Here is a 16,319-nt window from a genome sequence, read left to right on the forward strand (position 1 = left end):
AAGTACACCTGATTATCAGTTAAAGATTCTATCGTTCCTATGAAAGAGTAATATGCTTTGGTTTAAATGTTACACTTGAAGGCTTGGAGTGTCAGTAGGATAAATAGAAAAAAGAGGTTAGGAAATGTAAAACTGTCTGCTTTATGAAGCAGGGATCTGAGGGAGGCCGAACTCATCCACGAGGACACCATCCTGAAACATAAGGAAGAAGAAAAGCGTGTTAGTGACCGCAAACAATCAGAAACCTTATATAGAGTGTAATTATTATAAAAAGACCTACCCTGTTGGACTTCTCTCCAGGCAGACCCTCTGGGATGGAGGGAGCTGTTGAAGCCTCATCCAAGTAGGAGCTGTCATCATCCAATAGGAGGTCATCTCCCAATGCGTCCAGCTCTGTGGGCGGACAGTAAAACAGCTTCTGGTTACAACCTATATTCATGTCACTACAGATTAATGGATGTTTCAGATGCTTGTATTTCTTAGGTGAAGTGCTCTAGTTGAATACAATGCGTCAAAGCTTTTATCCAACATGAAATGTCATGTTACTGGTGATGTTCAGAGCTTCAAATGTAAACCAGTGCTTCAAAAAAGCATATTTCAGCCTGGCAGGTTAGGGATTATTACAGCTATCGTATGTGATGGACATTTGTGAGATAAGAAGCCAGGGGATATGCGATACTGCGTTTGAAGCGTCAAATCTTTCCTCAACTTGGATAGGAAGAAAGCCTCAAAGCTTTGTAAGGCTTCATCAATAACTATCACCAATGTGTCAGGGTTCCCACTCTTTTCCAGAGGACACTCTCTCAGAGATGTAAAAAAGTTTAAACTGTCTTCCTTTTTGGCGATGTCTATTGTGATCAGCGATGTCTACAACGTGCAGTTTCTGTGCAGCTGTGTCGCTCTTTTTGGTTCATTTGTTTTCACTATACAGTACAGTAATTGAGCTCTCAGCCTGCAAGGAATGTTGTGAGGCACAGACCCCCAAGCTCTCTGCCAGACTCTGCTGGTCACTCTTTAACTTAAATATAAGACTCTTTGAATCAAAAGAGCACTTCACAAGGTTAATTTACCATAAACATAAACAATATACCCCCGTTTTCTGTGAATGCATGATTATGACCGAGTGAGGGAGAAAAGATGTGAAAAAGTCATGCAGCCAGATCGGTCTGTGTCGCTGTCTTTTCCAGCACAGCATGCACTCAGCTGTCAATGAATGAGGATGTGTTTTTTTTAATCGTGTCAGGTCGCATGCAGTCAGGTTGGGATAATTTTTCAGGACAATATGTGATTTTCCAGGACATTTTACTTTTTGTCCCATTTTCCATGTTTTCGTGTTTTCCAGGATGCATGGGAACCCTGTGTGTGATTGAGGCCTCTACGGCAACAGATGCTCTTTTAGTGGCTTATCACTCATTCACCATCAGTCGAATTGATGGTATCTAGCAGGCAAGGAAAGTTCCCATCTATCGTTCTAACTCACGAGGTCACCTCTACCAGTCCTGTGACAGTGAGGCCGTACAGAGAGGATACACATCCTGGAGCAAAAGCTTTTCACTGACCTGCTTCAAGGTCGTCATCATCGATTTCAGGAGTGCCGTAGCTTCTGCCCATTGCCTCCTGGATTTCGTTGGCATCCTCCATCATGTCTTCCAGCTGGTCTTGTATGTCCTTGATTCAAAGAATATTTCAGTTTAAACGTTTCCATGACATATAACGCTCAAAAAGAACTCTACTGTAAAATGTAAATGGTGTCCAACATTCACCTGACAGTTTAAAACCACTTCATTATTTTATTTACAATGGTCATTTAACAAACAATCAAACAATGTATGGTACAGCCTGAGCTTTATCTGAACTACATATTAAAAAAGATTCACTGTGGGATCATCAAATCTGCTGTTACTTCCTCCTTTTCTGGTAAAAATAAATACCTCAATCTTATCAATCTTCACGTTCTTGTATGCTTTCTTCATGTCTTTGAGTCCGACTTTCATGGCATCAACCTAAAAACAAAATCAAAATATTAGCAGAAAGCCGATTACTCTGAAGTTATTCATATTTTGTTTCTACAATAAAGAAACCCACCGTAGTTTTAGTGTCTTTAAGGGACTGGACCGTGTAGTTTGCTTGCTCCATGTTGAAGGACTGCTGCATGAGGTTGTCCCTCTGGTTCTCATACCTGTAACATTGAAATGAGGGAATCATGTTGATGCAAATCACGCTAATTTAAAATGTTGAATGAAAGAAACTTTGACTTTAGGAAATAAAATGACTTACATTCTCTTCTGCTTCAGAACTCTCATAGCTTTTTGCTTCACCACGTTCTGATTAATGAAAGAATGTGAAAATATGAATGAGAATATGGAACAAAAAACTTTTCTCCATTTTTTTTATAATTTTGCTGAAGGTAACATTTTTATACTTCTTGAAAATAAGAGGACTTGAAGAGGCATCATTTGAGGACTGTAAGGATATTGTATTGCTTTAAAGCTCCAGTGAGGAGTTTTCTACCAGTTATGAATCAGACTGAAATTAATATTGATGTCTCTATATGCTCCACAAAAGCAAACAAGAACATCACCAACTAGATGGCTCTTCTTATACTGTTATTTTCCATGCCTGTAACTGCTGGGGGGGTGGGTGTCACATTAGTAGATTAAAATAATTACATTGAAACTGCATGTTTTTTTAGATTGTCCATAGGAAATACTCAAATGTAGTGATATGTTTGACTGTTTGAGTTTCCCCGAGGAGTTGGGGATTCAGGGCCTTGCTGAAGGGCACCTCAGCAACTTGTCTGTGATCAGCAACCCTCCAGTTCTTAATCAAAGTTTGTATGGACTGTGCTAGGAGGCCTTCTTCAGAGCTTCAAACCTTGATCTGAAAAGGCAACTGGACTTGGTAGAAAGTCCAATTGCCTTTTCAGATCAAGGGTCGAATTACCATGACCTGGCTGATTGAGAACCTTCACAGACATCTTCTTAAGAGTAGGGATGCACCGATCCGATCCTGGTATCGGATATATGTGACAAGGGGCCGATATATAGTGCTGATCCATATGGCAGATCTATTCATCTCAGTTCTACGCTTTTCTGTGTTTACAATATCTATTGGTTATGAAGATTAACTCACCTGACTGCTGGTACACATTTATAATCTATTGAAGAATGATACTGTCAGTTTAAAAATGGTTTACTTTATTTTGGTTCACAAAGTCAGAAAAGACTGAAGTTTCCAAAACATAATTCTATCCTCACATTAAGGAATAGAGATTGTTAAACCAATACCAGGATCGGATCGGCTAGTGTCGGTATCGGCAGATACCAAATCCCAGGTATTGATATAGGGACTTAAAAAGTAGGATCGGTGCATCCCTACTTAAGAGCTAGTTTTCCTGCATACATTTTCCCTTTCATGACACACAGTCTGATAATTATACATCCACATTCCAGTCCCTGCTTCCCCGGTGTGTGTCAAATGGAACTTTTGATCCTGGATGGTAGCATCTTAAAAGGACTTCATCTCCCTTCTCTTCATAACAGCAGCAGTGGGTCATGAATCTCACCTTTGAGGCCCCATCTCTCATCTTCTTCATCTGATCCTTGTATTTCGCAAGTTCTGCATCTAGTCTGCTGATCTTCTTGTCAATTGACTCTGCCCGAGAATCAACCTGAAAGAAGAACATCAGAGAATAGGAAGTTAGCTTTTGTGTGATTGTTTGTTGTTAAATGTAACTGTAGAGTAAATCTTATTAAATACATTTCACTGGGTAGACAAAGATTTTATTAAAACTGACTTTTTCCTTCTCTTAGTTTGCTATAAATAGTTCTCCCTGTGCACAGAACCTGTATAACTGGTTCACATCTTTCACTGAGGTTAACATAGTTTCTGCTGCAGAGAAGACAAAACACTCCACCTCCTGTCCAACATGACTTAATGCTGAATCACGACCTCAGCAGACAGAGACATTGTTCTACTTAATTATCTTATTCATTAACTGCTATTAGAGATACAATGTGTGAAGTAAGAACAACCAGTGGAATATTTCTGCCCACAAACATTAATTCAACAAATAAATAACCTGTGAGGTCTTTGTATGACACAAATACAAACAAACAGCTGGCCTGTTTTCTGCCTCAGAAAGTTAGGTAACCCAGTCAACAAGGGTCCATCTTTGTGTACTCTGTTTGAAACAGCGTTCAAAAACTGTTTTAGGATTATACTCACGTTTCCTATGCAGTCTGTAAGGTTCGGGGGAGGAGCTTTGGGCTTCCCGCTGCCAAATATACGGTTCATTTTGACAAATTTAAAGCTTTAAAGTGTCAAAACAGCTGCGTTCACTTTCCGTCCGACGTCCACCGAGCAGTCGAGGAAAACACCCGGAAGTCACTTGAAGCTGACGTCAGAGAAGTCACGTGGTTATGACTCACTCAGCCGCGCCCGTAGACTGTACATAAAAACTAAATATAAACATTAAATAAAATTAAAATTAAATAGAAAAATTAAATAGAAAAATTAAATAGAAAAATTAAATAAAATTAAAATTAAATAGAAAAATTAAATAAAATTAGAATTGAATAGAAAAATAGAATTAAATAAAATTAAGTAGAAAAATAGAATTAAACAAGAATTAAGTTGAAAAATAGAATAAAATAAAATAAGAATTACGTTGAAAAATAGAATTAAATAAAATTAACTAGAAAAATAAAATAAAACAAAAATAACTAGAAAAAGAGAATTAAATAAAAATTAAATAGAAAAACAAAATTAAATACAAATCATATACAGTCTATGGTCGTGCCCCATGAAGCCGCTCTTTTTTCTTCCGTCTTTTATAACTTTACGTTTGTCAATACGGTAGCCCTGAAGGACAAAACAAATTTAAAAAAGATAAAACACTTTTTCAAAGTTGGGGAAAAATTTACATTTTGGAAAACAAATCTAAATTTGAGAAAACAAAATTACAAAATCAAAACACTTTTACCAAGGCCAGAACAAATTTACATTTAAGAAAACACATTTACAAAATCAAAAAACACTTTTACAAGCGGTGAGACAATTCTACAAACGGCAGAACACTTTTACCATTTCTGAAAAAAATTGTACGTTCATTTTTAACGGAAAGGGACTGTACCAAATACCGGGAGTGATCGAGTGAGGGGTCATTTAGTTTGTTCTGATGGAGAGAAAGCAAACGAAGCGATGTTTGGTACTGGTACTCCGTTTGGTATTGGTACTCCGTTTGGTATTGGTACTCCGTTTGGTACATTCACTTTCCATTAAAAATGAATGTAAATTTGTTTCAGGAATGGTAAAAGTGTTCCATCATTTTTGAAATTGACTCACCCCTTGTAAATGTGTTTTTTTGATATTGTAAATTTGTTTTCTTAAATGTAAATTTGTTTTGGCCTTGGTAAAGTGTTTGGCTAATGTGATTTTGTTTTATAAAATGTAAAAATGTTCTCCAATATGTCAATTTGTCTCCAACTTTGTAAAAGTGTTTAATCTTTTGTAAATTTGTTATTGTCCTTCAGGGCCACCGTAATTTTACCCACTTTAAGGACTTTATTGACATTTTTTCTCAAACAACTGTATTCCATGATTATCACATTCGCCCCATTAATTAATCTTTTTTTTTCACATAGTAAAACGACTTTTTTCCTCATAAGGTAACAACATTACTCTTGTTATTAAGACCATTTCTCTTACAGCAAGCTTAATTCCCTTAATATGACTAAGGGACATTCATTACTTCTTCTCATAATATTACAACTTTATGTCCAAAAAATAATCTTTATTCTGGTAATATTATAGCTTCATTCTCATGAATCAATCCTTGATTTCCAGTGCAAATCCTTGATTTCCATTGCAATATCTCAACAACCACGTGCAATATTGTAAATTATTCTATAACATATTTGATTATTATATTCATCCACTAAAATGTGCACTCTGGCTTAGGCAAACTCATTTATTTATATCTTAAAAGTACTTCTATACCTTTCTTTGTACAGATAGTATTTTTATTTAGAATTTTTATGGTTAGTTTTTAGGTTTCTATATTTAGTGTCCTTGCTGTCTTGCTGTGTCCTTACTGTCTTGTTGTTAAGTACCAGTGTTCCACTCACCACGTCAAATTCCTTGTGTGTACAAGCTCAGTTGGCAATAAAGATTTCTTGATTCTTAGTTCTTGATTCTTGATTCTTGGTTCTTTATGATTAATTTAATCTTCTTTTTTTTTTAAATAAGGCCCTTACTCTATGGTAAAATTCCATAAGTAACTATAGCGCTCATTTCATTTGTCACAGATCAAAAACCACCTTAATATGCATGCAACTATCAAACATGTTAAGATTAATTTTTTAAGCACACACTGTCTTGTAATTGCACTATACCTCCACTGGAGAGAGCTGCTGGCATATTAAAAAATAAAACAGAAATGCTGCATCCGAAGCAACCCTGGATCCTCCAAGAAACTCATTCTTGTGTAGAAAAGATGCTACAACTGACTGTGTCATTCTGTGATTTCAATAAACCATTCTGAGGGCTCTTCAGGAAGTAAACTATTCAAAAAGTAGTAGCACATTTCTGGGGGCATTTAAGCAAATCATCAAAATCAGACGCAGCAGGATTGTATTTTTATTCAAACTGACAAGATGTGCCTTTGAGAAAAGAACCAAATCAATCTTTTTTATTAAAATATTAAGCTCCACACACTCAGTGTTTCAATCAATGCATCTCCCGAGAAGTCGCCAGCAGATATATCAGCAGCAGATTTAAACAACAAGCTTAGAGATTAGAAAAAGAATGATGAAGTCTCGGTCACAGTGTAGTTTCTTTGATTAAAGTGTCCCATATTTTAATATAGTAACAGAACTTCTGTGCTTATCTATTTTTATGCCAGCATACACGATCTATTAACAACGGGAGACAGTTTACACAAACCCACACACCTCTGTTTAGAATCAGGAGTGTTGAAAGAGTGGAATGAATTTTATTCATGAATCACTAAAACATAAGCTGCTATAATAAGAGATGACTTTATACAATCATATATTACAGAAGCTGTTTGAAGTACATTCAAAGAAACAGCACAGTCCATCAAGCATATAGGCTGCAGATGTAGTATTATACTATCAGAGCAATGATCACTGACATGCTACTAATACAGTTCATTTAATGAAGTCTGTGCAAAAAGCCTGTAATCTATACAAAACAATGTATTGTACACATATTTTCATACTTCAGAAGATAGATTTGTATATGCATCACCTGTTTAAAACATTTAATTTCAGGGTGCACTGATGGAGCAGTTTCCCAGAATAAAAAGCACGAGTAGACAACGTGTATAATATTAATAGCCATAAACAGCCTTTGTGATTGAATTATACATCATGAATGAACAACTTATCAATCTGGACACATGTCCAGAGTCAAAGCTGATACAGAGCCCTCTGTCAAATATTAAATGCACATTCAAGTCCAGGATCTCTTCTTTCACTCTCCTCAGTGATAAATCTTCCTCAGTGCAGCGTGTTTTAATGTTTATTTCTGGAAACTTTAAAGTCCTAAACAAGTCAGTCCTCTCACAGTTTGGTCAATCAAAACACTTCAAACCCTCTACAGAGGTGAAAAGCATTTTTGAACATCAACGCTGAAGCACATCAACACTGATGTGTTAACAGCATAAATCTTTTTGATTTCTTTCTGTAGTCGTTACTGCAGTTATTTCCCCTTGCTACAAACTTGTTATCTGGACTATTAAAGGCACATTTGGTGTTGGAAAAATATTGGGAGGGAATGACAGGCATAACAAAATGGAATCAAATGAGCATTAAATACTGATGAAACAAGTATACTTTTTAAAACATGACTGAAACAGCTGTCATTAGTTTCTTTCTGTGTCTTTTACTGAATAATAGTCGTTTCAAGGTTGGTATTTTATTCTTCTTTTGTCTAAAGCAATACATCTCAACTTACTGGAATTATTCAGTCTGCATAATTAATGAGCAGCTCTTTCTAAGTTATAACAATCTAAAGTGGTGTTTCTCAACTGGTTTGACCTCAGACAGTCACAACCGATATGGCGGATGATAGCCAAAGACTGTATAAAACATGGGTTTAGTCTCTGTGTTTCATGGAAAGCCTAACTTTCAGTCCATCTAGCCACAGGCAAAGAGGTGGAGCTGAGGTGGGCCTTATGCCTCCTGGTAAATAGCTGTCACACGCCCACCTGTCTGTCAACTCAACCACGCCCAAGTATAACATGAAAAAAATCACCAACGAACAGCTTTCATGAACAGAGAAATGAGACATCAAGAACTAAATTGTTATTTGAATCAGGTTGTAAACAAGTTAATTTCTAAAAGTGCCCATTTTAATACAGGGCTTAATGGAGTTTCTCTGGCGTTTGCAGCCAGCCTCAAGTGGTCACTTAAGGAACTGGATTGTGTTTGCACTTCTGCACTGGCTACATTCTTCGACAACCAGAGGCTGTAAGTTGCTGATAACCAGCATTATTGGGCATCACTGCCACCCTCCGTGTTGGAGTGTGAATCAACTACCACACTGCTGAAAGCAAACAGGGGCATGGGAATCATGTGTACTTGAAAATAAACGTACAGTGAAGACTTCCACCACAATGTATTTTCAGCCACACTTCAACGACCTGCTGAAAATGACAGATTGCGACCGACCAGTTAACCTTGGATCTAAAAAAAGAGGAGATAGTTGGAAATAGATAATATTAGAGGCAAGTTTTGATCAGTTTGTTTCCTGTTCAAAAAAATTATCCTGAAGTCATGACGTCGAAATAAAACAACACAATCGTCATACTAACTTCTGTGATTGATAGAAAAATGAATCAAAGGGATGAAAGAAACTGTAAAGTGATGAGGTTGCCGTCTTGAAGATGTGTTTTTCGGAAAAGATGGAATTTATAATTTGAAGCTCATTCCATCACTGATGTGAGATCATCTCTGTTGTGTTGCCGTTAGTTGAAACCAAACTGTGAATGAAACAATGGAGTCCTCAAACAGAGTTCAAACTACATTGTCGATGTGACGTGGGTTAGGCCCAGGTCATGCGAGTCTTCTTTTCCAATGTGTGAAATAGAAGACAGTTCCACTGCTAGTCATGTGGGCTTACTAGTCCCATCATGGTTCTCCAGGGGCACTGCGTTCTCCCGCACACTGCCAGGCGTCTTCCTGCTCCCCGACATTCTCTCACCCTTAAATCTGGCCGACAGGCAGAAGTCTTTGAAGCAGCGTTTGAAGTTCTCATCCAGAAAGGCGTAGAGGACGGGGTTCAGGCTGCTGTTTGTGTAACCTAGAGCCACGCAGAAGAAGTAGGCGGCCATGATGGCGGTAGTCTCGGGTATGCTCACCAACGCCTTCACCAGGATGAAGATGTGAATGGGCGTCCAGCAGACTACAAACACTGCCACCACGACCACTACAAGGCGCGTGATCCGACGCAGGTTTCTGTCTTTTTCCCGAGAGCCGGACAACATTCGGACGCTCTTCAGCCGCAGGACCATGAGGGAGTAGCATACGGTGATGATGAGGACAGGCACGACGAAGGCAAAGACAAACACGCATATCTTCATCAGTGTGTCCCAGTACACATACGGCTCTGGGAACTGTAAGGCACACTCGGTTATTTCTGCAGGAAGAAAGGAGAGAAGGTGAATTAAGTGATGAAGTGCACTTCTGCTTTTATCATAAATAGAAATTCTCCTCTGTGCCTTTCTGCTTTCAATTTAGCAAGCTGTTAGGGAGCAGCTTATCTGCACTCAAAGGGGATTTTTTTTGCTCTAAATTGCTTTTTTATCCATCATCTATATTCCTGAAGAAAAAGCATGGCGTGTGGCTAATGGAAAACCCTGCAATGACAGAAGGACTTGATAGAATATAGACTACTACTCTTTCCAGCACATACTTTAAATGAGTCCCAATATTTCAAAACATTTGCAGAAACTTTCAACTTTCTTCAACAAGGAGGAAATTAAATCTCACCGCTCTTTGTCTGCGTGCCACCAAGGACAAAAGCAGGAATCCCCGCCGCTGAGGACAGAATCCAGATGCACACATTGATCATCTTGGCTTTAATCGGAGTGCGGAAGTCCAGAGCTTTCACCGGATGGCAGACGGCCACATATCGATCCACGCTCATCATAGTCAGAGTGAAGATACTGGTGAACATGTTGTAGTAGTCGATGGAGATGAAGACCTTGCATACAACTTCACCAAACGGCCAGGTGTTCAGCAGGTAGTCGGTGCTCTGGAAGGGCATCGTGGTGGTAACGAGAGCGTCGGCGAGCGCTAAATTGAAAATGTAAATGTTGGTGGCTGTCTTCATCTTTGTGTACCTGTAAAACATGCAGAGCACAAAGTTAAACCAGAGCCAAACATGTGTCCAGGCTGCCATGGCCACTATACATCGCTCTGCTGACTCTTTATTGGCTCATTGTGAATTCAACATCGTCTATTAGTCAACCCTGCTTCCTTGAATCCGTAATGTAATTTTCTGACTCAGTCTTCATTGTTATGTATAGTATGCCTCAGATTGCAGGCCATGTATAATCAACTCCATTCCACTTCATTAAATTATAATAGCATTAAAGCAGTATACAATGACTTCTGCAAAGTTTATTTCTCAAGACTAATTTAAAGTTCTAATTTTTCACCAGCGGTGGCGCCTGCAGGATGTAATGAAGCTTTGAAATGAAAAAACATGATCCATCAGAATTACTTATTTGATTCATGGTGACTGGGCATGAATCAGAGCAAATGTTCATCATAAGAAATCTTTCTTTACCTATTGCACCAAACAAAAATTGTTTGTTGTCTTTTCCAAACAACACTGCAATTATGATTCTCTTTGAGGCTGATAACGTGTCATATGTTTTATCCCATTTTTAGAAACAGTTTCCACATCTTGGAGAATTTGCGCTTAAGATTTCAACTGTGAAAATAGTTAGACAAGAAGATGAGTGTTACCTGGTGCTTTAAATACATGGCTATCACCACTTGCTAGCTAGCTTAGCATTGAGATTGGAAACAAGAAGAAACAGCTAGCCAGGCTTTGTTAAGAAGAAAAAAAAATCAGTCTAGCATCATCTGTTATGATCGAAAATTAACATGATAGATAGAATGATAGATACCTACCTTCCTTCCTTCCTTCTTTCCTGCCTACCTCTTTATTTCCTTCCTTCCATCCTTCCTAACTCATTTTTAGATAGATCGATAGATAGATCTGTATTGTCCTTTGCAAGGAAATTTGTTGCCACAGTGTGTACAAGTATACATACATGTAGAAACATACATAATAAACACCCACCCAACCTCACAACACATCATCCTATATCTAAATGTACTCACAAAAAATTGCAACACTCTGTTTTTTGAGCTTACTGCCTGCTAGCTGTGACTTCTTATGGCCTGAACAGATTCACAAGTCACCTGGGCGTTCTAAAGAATACAAGTGTGTTTATTGTCCACTAGGGGGCAGCTTTTCCTTATAGAGCGGTGTTGACAAATGTGTTAGCAACAGGTGGCTATCCAGGAAAATCTAATTAACATTAGCATTCATGTGAAGAAGTGTTCCTGTCCATGTGCTTAATGACAGTCCGATGTTCACTGAACTTTTAGCTCTGTTTGTGGTCTCCACCAGCCAAGGAGGAAAATATCTGGTTTTTCCGTTTTGAAAGGCTTCTCAAGCAAACGCATAGTAACGAAAGCATTCATTTGAAGAGGTGTTTTCCTGTTAACCTGCTGGAGTTAGTTATTAACCCTCCTTTTAACTCAGATTTTGGTCTCCACCAGTTCCCCGGGGGGGATTTTCAGCTACTAAATGCTTTCTTTGCTAAATTGTGGTGTTGAGCAGGCATACAGTTGTTGTTGTAGCCTGTATTCTTTTCCATGAAACAGGTGAAACACAATTAGCCCTGTTGGACTGAATCAAAACATAAACCAAAACAATTTGCTGAAAGAAGCTCTCTAGCGACAAAGGAATCTGAAGTGTAAGGGGATACAAATGTGTTTTAATCACAACAAGTGAGACCCCTCACAGTAAACCTAGTCAGCTGATCAATTTTTGATACCACATGTTGATACCAACAACGTTAACAAAACCATAAGCCATAAAATGTGCAATGCTATGTCACTTGAAGCTTAGTGAAGAATCAACTGTGTCGTCCATTGACTGAGTGAGTTCATGGATAAGTGTAATTTCAGATATTTGTTTGCTCTAAATCAGCATAACACCACTTTTATTTGAGTTATATTGTCCTCCAAGGAGCAATTAAACAATAAAACTCTGAGTCTTCACTGGAACTGACATGATAAAAATGGCTTTTACCGACAGGCGAGGCAATCAACCTGATTTGAGGTAATTGTTGTCTGTGGACCGAAGCTTTGTGGATGACACCGCTGCATTTCACATTATATGGAAGGAGATTTGTTGCTCTTGCACCCCATAAATAACGGCCAATAAGGTGCAAGCAGGCTATCAGCTTGATAAAGCACCACTGGTTTCAACTGTGATTAATATCAAGCCCGCTAGCCAAGGAGAGATTTACTGAATATTGTTATTATTTTGGAGGTCTTGAGGGTTATTAAATTATAAAACAAGCCACTTTAAAGGTTTCAGGCACTTCTAAACCATTAAGGGAGGCAGGATCTATCAACATTGCCACATATTTGAAATGACAGCATTAATCTCAACCTGTATCATTATGCAACCATAGTTGTGTTCCTTGAGGATTAGAAGCCAAAAAAAGTTATAGAGTAGGAGATGTCCCCAGCTTTTTAAAGAGCTGTATATGTTTTACAGAAATGTGCCTTCTTACTGTCTTTACTGAGCGTCACATTACACTGCTGAAATTCTGCAGATAAGACATGGGCAAAAGGCATAAAAGTGTGCAGGGAAGCCAAATACCTTCTGCAATATATCATGTGATGAAATGTATTCATCTGCCTGGCACAACTCTGAATTCATTGATGGAGGTCCCTCTTATTATTTTCCAGTCACAGAAAAATTCCCCATACAATCAAACTGTGCCTTTTATTGCAACTTTTATTCTCCATGTTGTGATATAATATTTCTGGCACACTGAACCCCCTCCAGTATTGATTTTGATCCTTACATTTGAGTGAGTAATATTTTACTGAAAAATGCCCATACCTGATGATCACATACATGACGAGGCAGTTGCCCAGTAAACCGACCACAAACACCACCGAGTAGACTGCTGTGATGATGGGAATGATGGGAGACATGCCCTCCTGCTCCCAGCTGTCATCGTGGGTCAGATTGCGGTTCTCTGAGTATCCGGACACCCAGGATGAGGAATTCACTGCGCAGTCCTCCAGCGACGTGGAGAGGCACTTACTGTTATCTTCTTTGAATATTTCAACCGGTGTGCTTTCCATGTTGATACCTGTCCGTACGGTTAAGAAAAAACAGGCTTCAGAACAAGTCTACAGAGGATGAATGAAAACAAAACATGGGAATCTGTTATATAAGGAAGGCAAACAAGGTGACATCGAGTCTGGAAAACGCGTGTGAGAAACTACTTAAATTCCCACTATGAAAAAACATCCAATACGACTCTGCATATCATGACACCCTTAAAAACTTCACTTCGGTTCTGTAGCCACTTGTAGATCATGCACAACACATAGGGAAATAAACACACAACAGATCCCAGCATCTACGAAAAACACGCACTGCAAACACTTTCAGTCTTGCAGGTTTTACTCACCTTGATTCTCCCAAATTTGCCCTGTAAATTGTTTTTATTATTCCGGTTGTTGTATGATTTATTTGTGTTGCCCACAGATTGAGGTGCAGCTCATCAAAGTTTGTGGATGCTTCTGTGCGCCCGGAGAGGAGCAGCAGCAGCAGCAGCTTTGCGGACCCTCGTGCACACGCACTGATGGAGAGGTGGCGCGCAGTCAGGCTAGACCGTACCACACGCACACGCACACGGACGCACACACGCACGCGCGCGCACACACACACACACACACAGACACACACACACACACACACACACACACACACACACACACACACACACACACACGAAATCTGAAATGACAGTGCGATGACAATAACCTCCAGGCAGCGCACAATTCCCTCCAATCCTCTGTCACAGTGAAGTAAAACTCATGGAGCACAATTAAAGACAGCATCACTTATGTGGATATTGGATGAAAAATAAAGGGTTAACCCACTTAATGCTATCACATCATCTTTATTCCTTTCTGATGTATAAATAAGGATGCCCCTTGGGATAATGTGTTGAAAAGATTTATCAAATAAAACTGTTGCAGAACTAAAATAAACATTGACGTAACTTAAAATTATTTATTTCTGATTTATTTTTTATATTTTTACGCAATGACGCTGCAGCGAGTGATGACGGTTGACGATGTATGAATCATGGGGCAACCTCTGGTCTCAAACTATGAAGCCAATGCAGAAGTGTTATAAACTGCAATTCATCAAGAATCCGCTTGAGGCTGGCTGCAGAAACACCGGAAACCACATAGACACCAATTCAAAAAAGACGATCTTTGCAGCATTAATAAACATGTTTACAGCCTGGATAAAAAAACGGCTTGGCTCTATGTAGCTAATTTCTCTATCGGCACACACTGTACGAGGGGTGAATTTTTTCTAATGCAACGGTTCAGAAGATATTAAGATTATGAGTTTTTGCCCAAATAAGGACATGACTGAATGACTCCCGGCAGGAACACATAGCTGTTGGCTAGGAGGCTCAAACGCCGCCTCTTTACGTCACACTATGCCTGGATGAGTTCTGCATTTCCAATATGGCTGCTGCCGTCGATTGGCCTCAAAACAGCGCTCAGGAACAGATGGGTGACGTCACGGACACTACGTCCATTATTTATACAGTCTATGGTATGAATTGAGTGCTGCTTTACTCTTACTTCATATGTTGAACAACATAAACAGAATAATTTCCTGCAGTTTAAAGTTCAGAAGTTGCAGAAAGTGTCAAATCTAAGAGGTGGAATATATAGAGTGTGTGCTAACTCACAGATGTGGACCGTGTTACTTTGTTATGGCAAGTAAAGACAATGTTGGACTGTGTTGATGGCTACGATAACTGACTGCTAATTCAAGCAAGGAGAATGACAGCATGCTGGATAATAAGGTGAACAAACTTTTAGGAAGATGAAGAGGAAGACAGTGAGACAACACCGAATCGATTCCATAGGCCAGCAGGTGTTTTGGTCTAAACAGTGTATTTATAGTATTTACAGTAGCATTTAAAAGCAGGAAGTAATACTTAGCTTTCCTTGTGAACTTCACTATGGCTTCTTAATTCACTTTCAAGTCTTGTCTTGAATTCTTGCTGACATACAAATGCATAATATATTAATTCTCAGTTGCTTTTGAATGCTGCTTGATGTTATGGAAACCATGAAGAGAGAGTTATCTCTCCCATAAGGGGCAAAATAAATAGGCTAAAGGGTTTAAAACAAATGATTCCACCCTATACAACTAAGGGGAATTCAACATAAGTCCACAATTAGATGAGAAACAAACTTTTAATACCCAAATGAAAGTTACAAGTCAACAGGATCCCTTAGTAAACCAAATACAGTTTTCTGTTGCTATTTCCAGTGTAATATGAGATGAATCTGCTGTATTATATTGTTATTTCTTACATCCTGAGTATTAAGTAAATCCATACATACTCTGTAGTGGTGGCTGTGATATTGAATGTAGTGTTCTGGCACCTTTTTTGTTTGTATTGATTTGTTTATTCATAATGTAAGGAATTAATTGTGCCTGTTCTGTACATTTATTACCAAACATCTCCTCATATTCCTCTGAGAATGAAACCGCCCGTTGTTTATATCGATGCAACAAATTATTATCCAAACCCCCCATAGCTCCTCAATTCTCTAGTGCTGTGTTCAGATTTGAATATACAGTTGGATTCATATTATAGCAGCTTTTGGAATACAGAACATGTTTTTGGTCAAGGACTTCATTTTTTTCTTTTGCATGTTTTTCTCCTCTTAACCCTGGGGGAGAGTGGGTCAGAACTGAGGTGAAGGAAAATAGGAGGGGTCCATCTGTTATTTTGTAGCCCTGGGTGTTAGCAATGATTGGGTCAAAGTAACTGCTTACCCTAGACACAGCACAGCACATTCTCCTGCTTCAGTGGACATGTGGAGGAAACAGGAAAGAGGGATGATATAGGAGCAGGGTCAAGAGCTGGCTGAAAGAGGGCATGTAAATGCAAGCAGTTAGCACTAATACCTCTCAGTAAA

At 38.7% G+C, this 16,319-nt stretch overlaps 2 protein-coding genes across 2 annotated transcripts; both read right to left on the reverse strand.

Annotated features, from left to right (window-relative positions):
- Nucleotides 1-117: 117 nt before the first annotated feature.
- On the reverse strand, nucleotides 118-4,400 carry chmp5b (charged multivesicular body protein 5b). The gene is made up of 8 exons (XM_034706303.1): nucleotides 4,228-4,400; nucleotides 3,566-3,670; nucleotides 2,278-2,324; nucleotides 2,086-2,179; nucleotides 1,932-2,003; nucleotides 1,560-1,668; nucleotides 281-393; nucleotides 118-192 (listed from the first exon to the last, which is right to left on the reverse strand). Exons 1-8 carry the CDS (start codon nucleotides 4,294-4,296, stop codon nucleotides 142-144), a joined length of 660 nt encoding a protein of 219 aa, XP_034562194.1. The 5' UTR covers nucleotides 4,297-4,400; the 3' UTR covers nucleotides 118-141.
- A 3,777-nt stretch (nucleotides 4,401-8,177) lies between these two features.
- On the reverse strand, nucleotides 8,178-13,940 carry LOC117828724 (delta-type opioid receptor-like). Its single transcript, XM_034705961.1, has 4 exons — nucleotides 13,766-13,940; nucleotides 13,186-13,441; nucleotides 10,017-10,369; nucleotides 8,178-9,663 (listed from the first exon to the last, which is right to left on the reverse strand). Exons 2-4 carry the CDS (start codon nucleotides 13,431-13,433, stop codon nucleotides 9,134-9,136), a joined length of 1,131 nt encoding a protein of 376 aa, XP_034561852.1. The 5' UTR covers nucleotides 13,434-13,441; nucleotides 13,766-13,940; the 3' UTR covers nucleotides 8,178-9,133.
- Between the last annotated feature and the right edge of the window lie 2,379 nt (nucleotides 13,941-16,319).

This window comes from Notolabrus celidotus, chromosome 17 (assembly GCF_009762535.1).
Source record: "Notolabrus celidotus isolate fNotCel1 chromosome 17, fNotCel1.pri, whole genome shotgun sequence".
In the NCBI taxonomy this organism is placed as follows: Eukaryota; Metazoa; Chordata; class Actinopteri; order Labriformes; family Labridae; genus Notolabrus; species Notolabrus celidotus.

What these genes read in the sequence shown, in the direction of transcription:
- chmp5b (XM_034706303.1), bottom strand. Translation starts at nt 4,296, where the DNA reads ATGAACCGTATATTTGGCAGCGGGAAGCCCAAAGCTCCTCCCCCGAAC. An exon ending in TTAAAGACACTAAAACTACG is followed by an intron (nt 2,004 to 2,085) that starts GTGGGTTTCTTT and finishes TTTTGTTTTTAG; the next exon opens with GTTGATGCCATGAAAGTCGG. An exon ending in CTGGAGAGAAGTCCAACAGG is followed by an intron (nt 193 to 280) that starts GTAGGTCTTTTT and finishes CTTATGTTTCAG; the next exon opens with GATGGTGTCCTCGTGGATGA.
- LOC117828724 (XM_034705961.1), bottom strand. Translation starts at nt 13,433, where the DNA reads ATGGAAAGCACACCGGTTGAAATATTCAAAGAAGATAACAGTAAGTGC. An exon ending in GTCATGTATGTGATCATCAG is followed by an intron (nt 10,370 to 13,185) that starts GTATGGGCATTT and finishes CATGTTTTACAG; the next exon opens with GTACACAAAGATGAAGACAG. An exon ending in TGGCACGCAGACAAAGAGCG is followed by an intron (nt 9,664 to 10,016) that starts GTGAGATTTAAT and finishes TTCTTCCTGCAG; the next exon opens with AAATAACCGAGTGTGCCTTA.